The 13,181-nt window shown below is 43.5% G+C and overlaps 1 protein-coding gene across 3 annotated transcripts in view; it reads left to right on the forward strand.

Annotated features, from left to right (window-relative positions):
* The first annotated feature begins 2,051 nt into the window (after positions 1–2,051).
* Positions 2,052–13,181, forward strand: part of LOC134351014 (rho GTPase-activating protein 25-like) — a 100,256-nt gene continuing 89,126 nt past the window's right edge. For 2 of the 3 annotated variants that reach the window (XM_063056975.1, XM_063056976.1), the window contains exon 1: positions 2,052–2,360. In XM_063056975.1, the coding sequence (XP_062913045.1) occupies positions 2,183–2,360 (178 nt within the window). In that variant the 5' untranslated portion in view covers positions 2,052–2,182. Of the gene's footprint in view, positions 2,361–6,204; positions 6,254–13,181 lie in introns of those variants that run through there. The other variant, XM_063056977.1, reaches the window with a different exon arrangement.

Raw genomic sequence — 13,181 nt, forward strand, 5'->3', positions numbered from 1 at the left:
TTTGACTCATTGAGTCTGTATCGGATCTTCAAAAGTCAATCCAATATTTCTTACTGTCTGTCTATGCAGCTCTTTTTTCCCCTGGTATTTGTCTATTTCCCTGCCAGGCAATCTGTATCTCCATCCCTACCGACTATGTAACCCAAGTTCTGAACACAGAGCTCACCCTTGGCTCTTGTGGTAGTCTCTTTGCATCTGTGTCCTCTGCTTATCAGCCTTCATCCACCAATAATGATTTCTTTTTAATTACTCCATCTAACTGTTCCATGCTTTAAAAATTATCATCAAGCTCCTCTTAAACATCCCAGCTCTAAGAGAAGCAGATCTAGTCTCTCCATTCTGTTCATGGAATGGTAATCTCTCAGCTTGGAAGCATTTTAGCAACTACCTTTAGTACACTCTTCAAAGCCTCCTTGTCTTTTCTCATGTGTGGTGTCTAGAATTTAATACATCACCACAGCTAGTGCCAAACTAGGGTTTCAGGCTTATTTATTCTTTCCCCCTATCACATCATAAGTAAAGTTCAAAGTTCAAAGTAAATTTATTATCAAAGTACGTATATGTCACCATAAACAACACTGAGATTCATTTTCTTGCAGCCATACTCAATAAATCAATAATAGAATAATAACCATAATAGAATCAGTGAAAGACCGCACCCACTGGGCGTTCAATCAGTATGCAAAAGAGAACAAACTACCATATATAAAAAGAAATAATAATAATAAATAAATAAGCAATAAATGTCAAGAACATGAGATGAACAATCCTGGAAAGTGAGTGTATAGGTTGTGGGAACATTTTAGTGATGGGACGTGAAGTTGAGTGAAGTCATCCCCTTTGCTTCAAGACAGGTCCTATGAAATGATAACACCAAGGAATTTAAAGTTGCTGATCCTCCGATGAGGACTGGCTTGTGGACCTTTGGTTTCTGGAGTTAGCTCCTTGGTCTTGTTGACATTGCGTGAGAGGTTATTGTCATGGCACCAGTCAGCCAGGTTTTCAATCTCCCTCCTATATGCTGATTTCTCACCACCTTTGATTCAGCCAATGATAGAGGTGTCATCAGCAAACTTGAGAATGGCATTTGAGCTGTGCTTAGCCACATAGTCATAAGTGTAAAGCCAGTGGAGTAGAGGGCTAAGCACATAGCCTTGTGGTGCACCAGTGCTAATGGACATTGTGGAGATGTTGTTGTCAATCCAAAGTAACTGGGATTAAGTGAGGGGATTGAGGATCCAACTGCACAAAGAGGTATTGAGGCCAATGTCAAGGAGCTTATTGATTAGTTCTGAGGGAGTGATAGTATTGAATGCTGAGCTGTTGTTGATAAAGAGCATCCTGATGTATGCAGCAAAATGGAGCAGATCCAAGCTGCTTCTCAGTCCTGAAGAAGGGTCTTGGCCCGAAACATCGACTGTTTATTCATTTCCATGCATGCTGCCTGGCATGCTAAGTTCCTCCAGCAATTTGTGTGTGTGTTGCTTTGGATTTCCAGCATCTGCAGACTTCCTCATGTTTAGGAGTTAATACGTTTCATCATCAACCTCTCAAAATACTTCAGCGCTATGGATGTAAGTGCCACTGGACGATAGTCACTGAGGCAGGTTACCATGTTCTTCTTAGGCACTGGTATAGCTGAAGTCTGCTTGAAGCTGGTGGGTACATCAGACTGCTGAAGCGGGAAGTTAAAGATCTCAGTGAACATTCCAGCCAGTTGATCAGCACAGGTCTTTAGCATTGGGCAAGGTACAAGGTACCCCATCTAGGCTGGATGTTTTTCATGGGTTCACCCTCTTGAAATTAATTTGCTTTGGTTAACTTTCAGATTCAATTATGACTCCTTTCAGAAACCCTGTAGAAGGGAAGTATAAGAAAGAGGAAAGACACCAGAATGAGTAAAGTAACTGCTAGCAAAAGCTTGCACTCTACCTAATACTTAGATAACTCAGAATGTGAAACATACACCCACTTCCTTATATGGCAAAAAACTTGTTTCTTTGCAACTTTAGCAAGAAAGTTGCAATGGGCACACCTGTCTGCATGAAACTGAGAACTGAAGGCTGGGAGAAGCAAGTGCAAGCAGGCTCGATCATTTTGTTAAAAATTATGAACTGAAACACAGAGAGCACCATCCTTCCTTGTGCATACGCTGGTCACAGTCGAGCTGTACGGAACAAGGATGTGGGTTGGCAGACATCTACATAAGCTGAGACAGGGACTTGCCCTCACAGAACAGAAGAGCGTGCATTTCGAAGACGAGATACCTCCTCCAGCCTTTCAGAAGAGGGAGACCATGTCACTCAAGCTACCTCGGAACGTTTGGGATTTCAACCTTAAAGCTGATTCTGCACGTATAGGTACAGAGAGTCAAAAGCCTAACCTACTAATCTACTCTTTCCTCCTGTCTGTCAGTTTGCTTTATACCTTGACTAAGACTGCTTTGGAAGCTGATACGGAAATTCCCTCCCCTGTATGTTGCAATTCATGAGCGTATCTGGTTACATGAACTAGGTGCAGTAGTGAGATTACGGGGGAAAGGAGAGAAGTTATTAATCAGTAAAGGTTGATTCTATGATTGAAAGTGGTGGGATTTAGTGACAAACAGCATGTATCTAGATATTCCTGGGAAACTGTGGATAATAGGCTCATTGAGAGAGATTTTCTGGAGAGTTTGTAATCTTGCTGTGCATTTCAAAACCTAAGTGATGCAGTAAAGCTTTGAGTCTTAGTGGGGGTTGATTGCACTTCTCTGATACACAGCGTTCTGTGCAGAGACGTATATGAAAATATATTTAATTTTTTATTATATCATTGAGATCTCATTAGTATATGGTTGGACAGTTTGTGGGGAAATAAATCTAGTTGCCACGACATTTGGTGAGAGAGGAATCAGATCAGTGACCTACTTACTGTTTCTCAGAACGTGTGGCAGCTGCATTAAGAAATGACTGCTGCAGCAGATTTTCACTCACTTGGATATTTATGTAGACAAGCTTTCTGCAAACCTATCCTTTGCAAGGATTTACTGAGCTTGGTGGTGTAATATTTCATACTGGTGGAACTATGGTATTTGCTTACCTGTCAATTTTAACCAGACAATAAAATGTTTCAGTATATCATACAAATTTCATTTCTCTTACCATTTATGTATGCCCCCCATCCACTACTCTTCATTTCACTCTCCAATGTCTATGATCCTTCAACCAGAAGACTTCCTGCTTAAGTCTCCATTTTTAAATTTCCCTTCCTCCCACTTGGTCTTCACAATACTTATCAAATCAGCACACTATAAAGAATTTCAGACTCCTTCGCTTAAACTTTCCCTTTGCTGTTTACTGCCCACCATTTTTCTGTTGATGTTTTGGCGTGCCCACTTGAATGCTACATTACAAAGCACGGCATTGTGGTTTGCATTAATAGTCTCCTTCTGTGTGTATCAATCAAAAATACTTTAGGTTACTGGAGTCACAGTATGTCCTTGCCAACCATCAGTACTAATCCTATTTACCTGCACTTGGCCTATTGCCTCTATGCTTTGCAATTTTGCGTGCTTGTCTAGATAGTCCTTAAGTGTTGCGAGAGTCTCTGTTTCCAACGTCCCATCAAGCAGTGTATTACAAACTCCATCCATCCTCTGAGTGAAATAAATTCTTCCCAAGTTGCTTCTAAACCTCTTACCTCTTACTTTAAACCTATGTCCTCTGGTTACAGGCACCTCTGCTATTGGAAAACATTTACTAACATCTACCTCTCGACTCCCCATATAATTTTGTACTTGCCTACTGACTGCCTTTTATGTCGCTGGCATTTAGAGCAGCAATGAAGGTCCTCCATCTCTGGCAGTGTTCAGGATTTCCTTCATCGTGTCAGTAGCCTCTTCTCGGTTTTCACTACTGTCAGTCATGCAAGCCCTGGGTGAAGACTCAGGAATACCGTCACAATCAGATGTAGAAGGATTCTTCATTGCTGTTTCCATAACAATTTTGTTTTACCAGTCAGGGTTGTTAGGTCTGAGATGAACCCCTGAACCTGGAGGATAGTTGGATTGCTCTTAGTCTGGCCTCTACCCTTTGACCTTTATTGTAAGGGTGATGCTACCAAGGGCCAAAGCACAAGGCCCTGACTTGAGCCAACGTAGCTCTCTGGGTCATCGAGGCACATAAGTCTCCAAACCGTGACAGGATTGTGGTCCTCTTGGAGGATAATTTTGTACACCTTTATCATAGTGTATAATAATGTAGAACAATCTACAGAATTCATAATTAGGGTTCAATTTAAATTCAAAAGGGCTTGTTGGCAGCAATTCAGTGCGTATCCTGGCACAATTCCACTTTAAAATATGTTTACCGTTAGTGTATGGATCACTGTGGAGGAATACATGCTTTCTCAGATTTAATAAGTGCCAGTGCGATGTGGTGGTTAAGCAACTACACATTGCAAAGCACCTTTCATAAATATTAAAGTTTACTTCATCCATGTTTCCAATTGCACCGGATTTCTTTCCTATTTACCATAACGGGTTGTGTGCTTAATAAAAGATGAATATGTGGGAAAATGGAAGGGCTACTGTCACTCTTGTTGTTTGGCTCAGCTGCAAAGGAACTTGAGTCATGTTTAAGTGGAAGAAAAACAAGCCAAAACTTGCTGTCACAACTCGGTAAGCTTGATGGACACCCATCACTGAAACTCATCAGCGTTTCCATACTCAACCAGTCCAACATCCTCGCAGTTGGTCTCACAACCCTGACTCTTGATGACTCTTGAAAACAGGTTTGATCAGGCTATTCCAGCCTGTTCAAGGCTGCTTTTCCCCCTCTCCTGTAACGTCGAGCACTCACAAGTTTACTGATATCTGCTGGCTCATATTCCCTAATAAATTCAGTTCAAAAACCTTGTATACATTCACTCATATAAATCTCTTCACAACCTCACCCAAGCTCCTTCTCTGTGATCTGATCACTTATATGTTGTCACAGGTAAAGAAAAGGAGTAATCTGTGTACATACATCTATTGATGCTTCTGGACACATCTTCAGTGATGTTCCTGGAATCATCGGGTGTTTCGGGTCTTTCAACATCATACAACCTCCTCCAGGTGACCCAGCCGGGGCTGATCAGACCCCAGCTTGTGTCCAGATGGCTAGCTACTTATGACTCCATGGCTCCCCTCTTTTGAGCCACAGCCACCTTGAGGCCCTCTCTGCCGCATCGGTGGTACTGCGGATGGCTCTCCTCTTCCTCTCTCCCTCGATGCCCAAAATGCTGAAGGCTCTAACTAAAGAATGGGCTACGAATCTCCTACAACCAACCTCCACTGGGAGACACCTCGCTCTCCATCCAGCCTGCTGACAGTTGCTGACCAGTCTTGCGTACTTGGAGAGCTTCCTTTCAAAGGCCTCCTCCAAGCTATCTTCCCATGGGACTGTCAGTTCTAGCAGCATCACTTGCTTAGTAAACTCAGACACTAGGACAATGTCTGGTCGCAGGGTGGTGGCTGCGATATGGTTGGGGAACTTCAGCTGCCCTTCAAGGTCCACCAACAGCTGCCAGTCCCTTGCAGAGGTCAGAATGTCTGCAGATGTCTTTTTGGCAGGTATTGGCTGCTCCCCAGCTCTGACAAAGGCAGTGGTCTGCTTGGAGGGTCGGGACCGCTTCGCCCACTCAACTCCTGCGCTGACGGCTTCAGCGATGGTCTTCAGGACCTGATCATGCCTTCACCTGTACCGCCCCTCACCAAGTGCCCTTGCACAGCCGCTGAGGATGTGCTCCAGGGTTCCTTGCTTGGAGCACAGTGGGCACGCAGATGACTCTGCCTTGCCCCATGTGTGCAGGTTTGATGGGCTTGGAAGCACATCGTACACTGCCTGGATGAGAAATTGGATGCGGTGTGGTTCAGCTTTCCAAAGATCAGCCCAGGTCACTTTCCTCTCAATCACATTCTCCCATCTTGTCCAAGCTCCCTGTTGCTTCATTCCCACTGCCTTGCAGGCTCTCATCTCCTCCACTACTGCTCTCACCTCCTCCTGAACTAGACGACGCCTTTCCTTCCCTCTGGTGTCCATTTGGGGAGTTGGAAAGGATCCCAGCCCAGCTCGGCCTCATGTGACCGCTCCCACCAGCCTCCTGTGACTCAGCCTCGCCTCTGCCTCCTGAACAGCTTCCTCTGCCCTCCACTTCCTGCCAGTACTTACTTGGATCCCTGCTCTAGCCACCTTCGGGTCACTTGAGTCCCTATACTGTATGGATAAAGGTATGTTTTACAATAATGAAACACAATGAGTTAAATGGGCAGAATCAACCCTGGTATTCCTACCATTATTTAACCTTTATTTAATATCAATAGAGTTTATCATTTTTGTAGTTAGTACTGCCTCCGTGTGATGTGTACGATATACCTGTCAATATAATTCTGATAGAAGTGAGATACAGATGTGTCCCAATACCTTAAGTAAGACATGACACACATTGCTAAATATGGCTCTTCCTGTTCCAAGGCAACAAATACTTGAAAGGTGGTAGTGTTGAAATGCATGCATTTTTGGAGACTGATGCAGAATGAATTGAAATGATTCTTAGACCATGTTTCGAAGTGCTTTACTGTCAGGAGTGCATTATTTTGAGTTTAAATGTTTTGAGATGAAATGTGATTCTTCAATGAAAACATTGTACAATATACACCACGCCGTCAATGAACATATATGTATGTGACTCATATCACTAACATTCAGATGGTTTTCTAAGTGATTTTGTAACATCGCAGAGGAACGGTTGACTTGAGTCATATTGTTTGCAGATCTTAGTGAACAGTGCAAATGTTGATTGGCTGATTCCTGTGACAGGATGTGGGTTCACGATAACACTACAAAGTAACTACAACAGCACAGTGAGAACAGTGTCCATTTTTTCTTGCTGCTCAGTCAGCCAGTGTGATTCAGTGGTCCTTTAGTGACTTCTCAACGTCTTTCAAATAACTCTCCTTTATCCCCCTTCATGGGCATTTACCTACTAAGTTGAGTGAAAATCAAAAATCTGCAGGAGTTGGAAATCTGAAATGAGATTATGAAGTCCTGGAAACATGCTCCTTCTCTTTTCATATTTGCTGTCTTAGCTGCAGAGTACTTTCAGCATTTTTAGTTTTTAATTTGACTCAGTAAGTTGGATCAACATGAGGAGCAGGATTCAGCACTGGGGCTTATAACACGTGTATAGTACTTTTTTAGTACATACAAATTAGCGGCAAGAACAGGCCACGTAGACCCTCAAGCCTGCTTTGGCAATCAATAAAAACTCATCTGATCTGACTGTGCCCTCTGCACTCGCAATGTCTCCAGTTAACCCTCTTCCCCTTTGCTTATCAAGTACTTGCATACCTCTTAAAATGTTGATAGACTCTGTTTCTACCGCCTTTTGGGGTAGAATTCTAAAGACTCACAGACCTCTGAGACAGAAAAAAAACCCATCTCTGTCTTAAATGGATGATTCCATTCCTTATTCTTAAAATCACCCGGGTTAAGACTCCTCAAAAACAGGAAGCATCATCTCTGTATCCAACCTGCCAAGAGCCCTCATGATTTGATATTTCAATCAAGTTGCCTCTCACTCTTCTAAATCCATTAGATGCAACTGTCTATTATTGTTCATTACTGATCTTCTATTTAGCAAAGAATCTGAACAGTTCTCATAGCATTTACATCCTTCCTTAAATAGAAGAGCAATAATGAACACAGTGCTCCAGATGTAGTCTCACCAATGCCTTATATAAAAGTTTTTCTAATTACTTGCTGCACCTGCACACTAACCTTTTGCAGATTACGTGTTAGAATATTCAGAGATCTTTGTGTTTTGTAGCTCAGATAGTGCTCACCATGTTAAACTTCATTTGACAGATCTACCACATGCCCAATCACTGAACTTATCTATTTCTCTTTGTATCTTCCTTATGTCATCTTCATAATTTACTTTCCTGACTACCTCATGGGAGCTGGCTGCCATTAGACACCTGCCAAATCAATACAGCTTACACAAAATGCTGCCTCTGACCACAGTCAAGGAGACGCTTCTTTTCTTTTCACGGTGATCAGCCTGTCTCCAGGGGTTCATTACAGTACAGTTCACACAGCAATTAAATAAAGAAGTGAAAGCGGTGGAATAACTCAATCTTTTGAAAACTTTTGTCGCAAGTGGAAAAGTTTGGAGTCAAATTTTAAAATGAGTGAATGCCTATAGGAATGGAGGGAACTGAGAGGCTGAGGACTGAAGAGAGGTAATATGACAAAAGGTCAATAATTCAAAATAAAAACAAATTCAAATAAAGCAAGGAAGGAAACAGAAAGTGGAACTGTAAAGATGAACTCTTTTCCGATTTTGTTAAACTCCAGAAGGTTGTCATATGTTAAGTTGGAAGATGAGGTGCTGTTGATTGAGCTTATTAGATCAAAGCAAGATTTAAGCTATGTTGCACCAGGAGTGAGGGGAAGAATAAAGGTGATGATCCAGTGGAAACTTGCAGACTGATGAAGATACCATATAAAGTGGTGACCGAATCTCAGTATGGAGAAGACTGCATGTCAACAGCAAATGCGGTATTCTGAATCAAGTAAATAATTTTTCCACTTGGTTTGAGGCTCTGTACAGTGAGAAGAAGCAAAAGAGAACGTTGTGCTTTCTATTTCAATTTGTTTCCTTTTCCTTTTCTGTCTCCAAATGTCGTTTGTTTTAAAGTCATTATTACCTTTCTTTTTGTGCTATCGTTTCTGGTCTCCACCTATCACAATCATTTTGCTTCTCACTTCTCTCCCTCTCTGCAATTGAAAGCGTGCTTGTTTTCTCAGTTTTCCACTTCTTTTGACCAGGGAATGTTAAATTGTTTTTTGCCCCACTGACGCTACCTGATGTGCTAAGCATTTCCACCATTTCCTGTTTGGTTTTGGATTGTTGCCATCTGGAGTTCTTTGCCCCATAGGTTGTACCTTTCTTGTGGTTGTACAGGAACATGTCAAAAAACAATAAGCACAGTTGTGTACGTAAGTCTGTTTTAAACAGAACTGACCATTTAATTCCATGTGGTGAACTTGTGAAGCAAGTGCACTTTTTTCATGCTCTGCATGGTTTTCTTGATAGCAAGTAAGAAGACCATTAGAAGTTGCCTTGATAGTTCAGCTCATCCCAAATCGGTGAGACCTCTGGTAGTAGCCTGCTGCATTTACCAACTAAGTCATGAAAGAACTTCTTTCTAGTGGCTGTTTTTAGGTTTTAGGGGTATCCAAAGATCAACAATTCAGCAAAAATGACACGTTAGAAGCTTCACTCTATCTAGTTCCACTAACATCAGTACAGTTGAGAGATATGGAGCTGCCAACCTGTAATCCCCTGAAGTTGATTATAGTAATTACTCAAGATGAATATGCACCTCAAAGACACAATGGTGTACATTCATGCATTAGCACAAGGCTAAGGCCAACAAGCTAATATTCAAATGTAAGTCCATGAGGCACAAATGAACTAGTACATGCAAAGATGGAGGCCAGAGGCCTCCATTGGTTAGGATCAAGCATAGGTGTTGCATCCCAGCTACTAGATATGCAAGCCAGGGCAGTACAAAATGTACAGCAAGCTGTGGCCCATGTAGCAAGCTCTCCCTCTCCATGCAGCTGATGAACCCAAAGGAATGACAGAGACTGACACAATTTGGCACAAGTAGCACCGTAGGTTGCCAGTCAAGGTTGAACTCAATGTAAGACTGCCTTAGGGACTCCAGCTCCAGATTTGATTCTTGGGGTTTACTCCTGAAGCCCTCCTCACAAGTGGGTACAGCCGCAAGGTAGTAGAGGTTTGAGATCAGAGTTTTCTTTCTCCTAGATGAGCTGCCAACTGCTGCCTGACGAGCCCCATCTGCCGAAGAGACTGGTTTTAAGGTACCAATAACCTGCATTTGCCCCTTCTCCTGTAAGTAGAAACGGTTCCACTGGGTTTAGTAGCTAAGCCAAACGTAAAGTCCAGGAGTTGAACTGGTTGTCGGAGACTATCTGAGTCGCACGCCATTGGAAGCAATTAATAGGTGGTAGGATCTTATCCCCATTACCATCGCTGGCTATAACATCCTTAAGGAACAAAGATGCAAAGCTGACACATACAAAAATGAATAAATAGGAGCCAACGTATTCATGCATGGGTACATGTAGATGCCAATACACACATGCCAACACTCATACACACATAATTTTGCTAGGCACATGCAGTGCCAGGAAATTTAAGAGGCTGCAATTGGAGTGCAACATGTTTTGACAATACTGCCCTATGCATTGCTTGAACAATTATACATTTTATTTTAGACTCCAACTTTCTTCCTGTAAAGATAAAAGGAAGGAAGTCAGTTCTTTCTTGTGCCCCAGGCAAAGCACTTCTGTAAGTTTTTGTTTTACCTCAGCGAAAATCCCCATGTCTGAGAACAGTTGTGTGGGACCTTGACTACCAAGAACCTAATATTAGCTATAAGCAGATGAAATCCATTTTCATTTGTGGAAGTTAAGAGAAAGGCAAACTCATTTAAAGTGACAGGTTCTTGGATTTGAGAAAAGTAGAAAAACTGCACCTAACATCCAGCTGAGTTGGGCACTCACTGGAAGGAATTGGTACTTGAGAGTTGGTGGAGGGGCTGGAAATGGAGCTTGTAACAAACAACAGGCTAAGAAGCTTTTGACTGCATCAGACAGCAGTCTCACAGTGTGGTGTTGAAATCATACCAAGAACAAGTAAAACCAAAACACAAGAGATCCTGCAAATGCTGGAAATCCAGAGAAATGCACAACTTGCTGGAGGAACAGGCAGCATCTGTGGAGGGAAATAAGCAGTAAACGTTTTGGGCCGTGACCCTCATCAGAATTGGACAGGAAGGGGGAAGAAGCCAGAATAGGTAGATGGGGGAGAGAATGTATATAGCGGGCAGGTGATAGGTGAAGCCATGTGAGGGAAAAGGTGAGATGAAGTATGAAGCTGTCAGATGACAGGTGGAAAAGCTAAAAGGCTGATGAAGGCATCTGATAGAAGAGGGGAGTGGACCATGGGAGAAAGGAAAGGAGGAGGGATACCAGAGGAAGATGATGGGTAGGTGAGGAGAGGGGAAGAGGTAAAAGGGGGAGCTAGAATGAACAAGAGAGAAGGAGAAACAGGGAGAAATTACTGGAAGTTAGAGAAATCAATGTTCATGTCATCAACATTGGAGGCTACTCTGACGGGATATGAGGTGTTGCTCCTCCAACCTGAGAGTGACCTCATTGAGGCAGTAGAGGAGATCCTGGATAGACATGTTTAGAATGGAAATGAAAGTCAAATTGAAATGGGTAGCCACCGGGAGATCCTGTCTTTCACAGCAGACAGAGCGAAGAAGATCAGCAAAGCTGTACCCAAATCTGTGTTAGTTCTCACTGATGTAGAGGAGGCCTAACCAGGAGCACTGGATACAATAGGTGACCCCAATCGATTCACAGATGTAGCATCACAACACCTGGCGGGACTATTTGGGGCTATGAATGGTGGTGAAGGTGTAGGTGATGGGGCAGGCACAGTTCTTGTCCCGCTCACTCCAATTAGTGACAGACCAATCAATTTGAAGAGAGAGCGAGCTCTGCACGGGTCAGGGAGAAGTGCACAGATGCAGTAGGTCGTCATCGCGCAAGGATGCTGAGAAAGATCTGAAATAAAAGAGAGACCCCGTCTAGAGGAGCAGTCATCGGAGCAGTGTAAGTCAGGGTAGTAAAGCTTTGGCTGATCGGGGCTTCAGCGAGGACAGGCCTAGGTGAGGTCGGTAACTTTTTTATCCGCTGCTAACAAGAATAGGGGGTATGACTGCGAGACCAGTTTTCTGTTCTGGCTGTCAGACGTGGGATGTCCAGGAGACTTCCGGCCTCCCTCTTGGCCACATCTGTGCCAGGTGCATCGAGCTGCAGCTCCTTAGAGACCGAGTTAGGGAACTGGAGCTGCAGCTCGATGACTTTCGGCTTTTCAGGGAGAGTGAGGAGGTGAGAGACAGGAGCTACAGGCAGGTAGTCACCCCGGGGCCACAGGAGACAGATGAGTGGGTGACCTTCAGGAGAGGGAAGGCAGGGCATCGGGTAGTGGAGGGCACCCCTGTGGCTGTACCCCTTAACAATAAGTAGACAATAGACAATAGGTGCAGAAGTAGACCATTCGGCCCTTCGAGCCTGCACCGCCATTCTGAGATCATGGCTGATCATCTACTATCAATACCCGGTTTCTGCCTTGTCCTCATAACCCTTGATTCCCCTATCCAAAAGATACCAATCTAGCTCCTTCTTGAAAGCATCCAGAGAATTGGCCTCCACTGCCTTCTGAGGCAGCACGTTCCACACCTCCACAACTCTCTGGGAGAAGAAGTTCCTCCTCAAATCTGTCCTAAATGACCTACCCCTTAGTCTTTAACCATGCCCTCTGGTACTGGACTCTCCCAGCATCTGGAACATACTTCCTGCCTCTATCTTGTCCAATCCCTTAATAATCTTATATGTCTCAATCAGATCCCCCCTCAATCTCCTTAATTCCAGTGTGTACAAGCCCAGTCTCTCTAACCTCTCTGTGTAAGATAGTCTGGACATCCCAGGAATTAACCTAGTGAACCTACGCTGCACCTCCTCCACAGCCAGGATGTCCTTCCTTAACCCTGGAGACCAAAACTGCACACAATACTCCAGGTGTGGTCTCACCAGGGCCCTGTACAAATGCAAAAGGATTTCCTTGCTCTTGTACTCAATTCCCTTTGTAATAAAGACCAACATTCCATTAGCCTTCTTCACTGCCTGCTGCACTTGCTCATTCACCTTCAGAGACTGATGAACAAGTACTCCTAGATCACTTTGTATTTCTCCCTTACCTAACTCCACACCGTTCAGATAATAATCTGCCTTCCTGTTCTTGCTCCCAAAGTGAATAACCTCACACTTATTCACATTAAATGCCATCTGCCAAGTTTCTGCCCACTCACCCAGCCTATCCAAGTCACCTTGAGTTCTCCTAACATCCTCATCACATGTCACACTGCCACCCAGCTTAGTATCATCAGCAAACTTGCTGATGTTATTCACAATGCCTTCCTCTAAATCATTGACGTAAATTGTAAACAGCTGTGGTCCCAATACCGAGCCCTGTGGCACCCCACTAGTCAC

This window comes from Mobula hypostoma, chromosome 8 (genome assembly GCF_963921235.1).
Source record: "Mobula hypostoma chromosome 8, sMobHyp1.1, whole genome shotgun sequence".
Taxonomy (NCBI): domain Eukaryota; kingdom Metazoa; phylum Chordata; class Chondrichthyes; order Myliobatiformes; family Myliobatidae; genus Mobula; species Mobula hypostoma.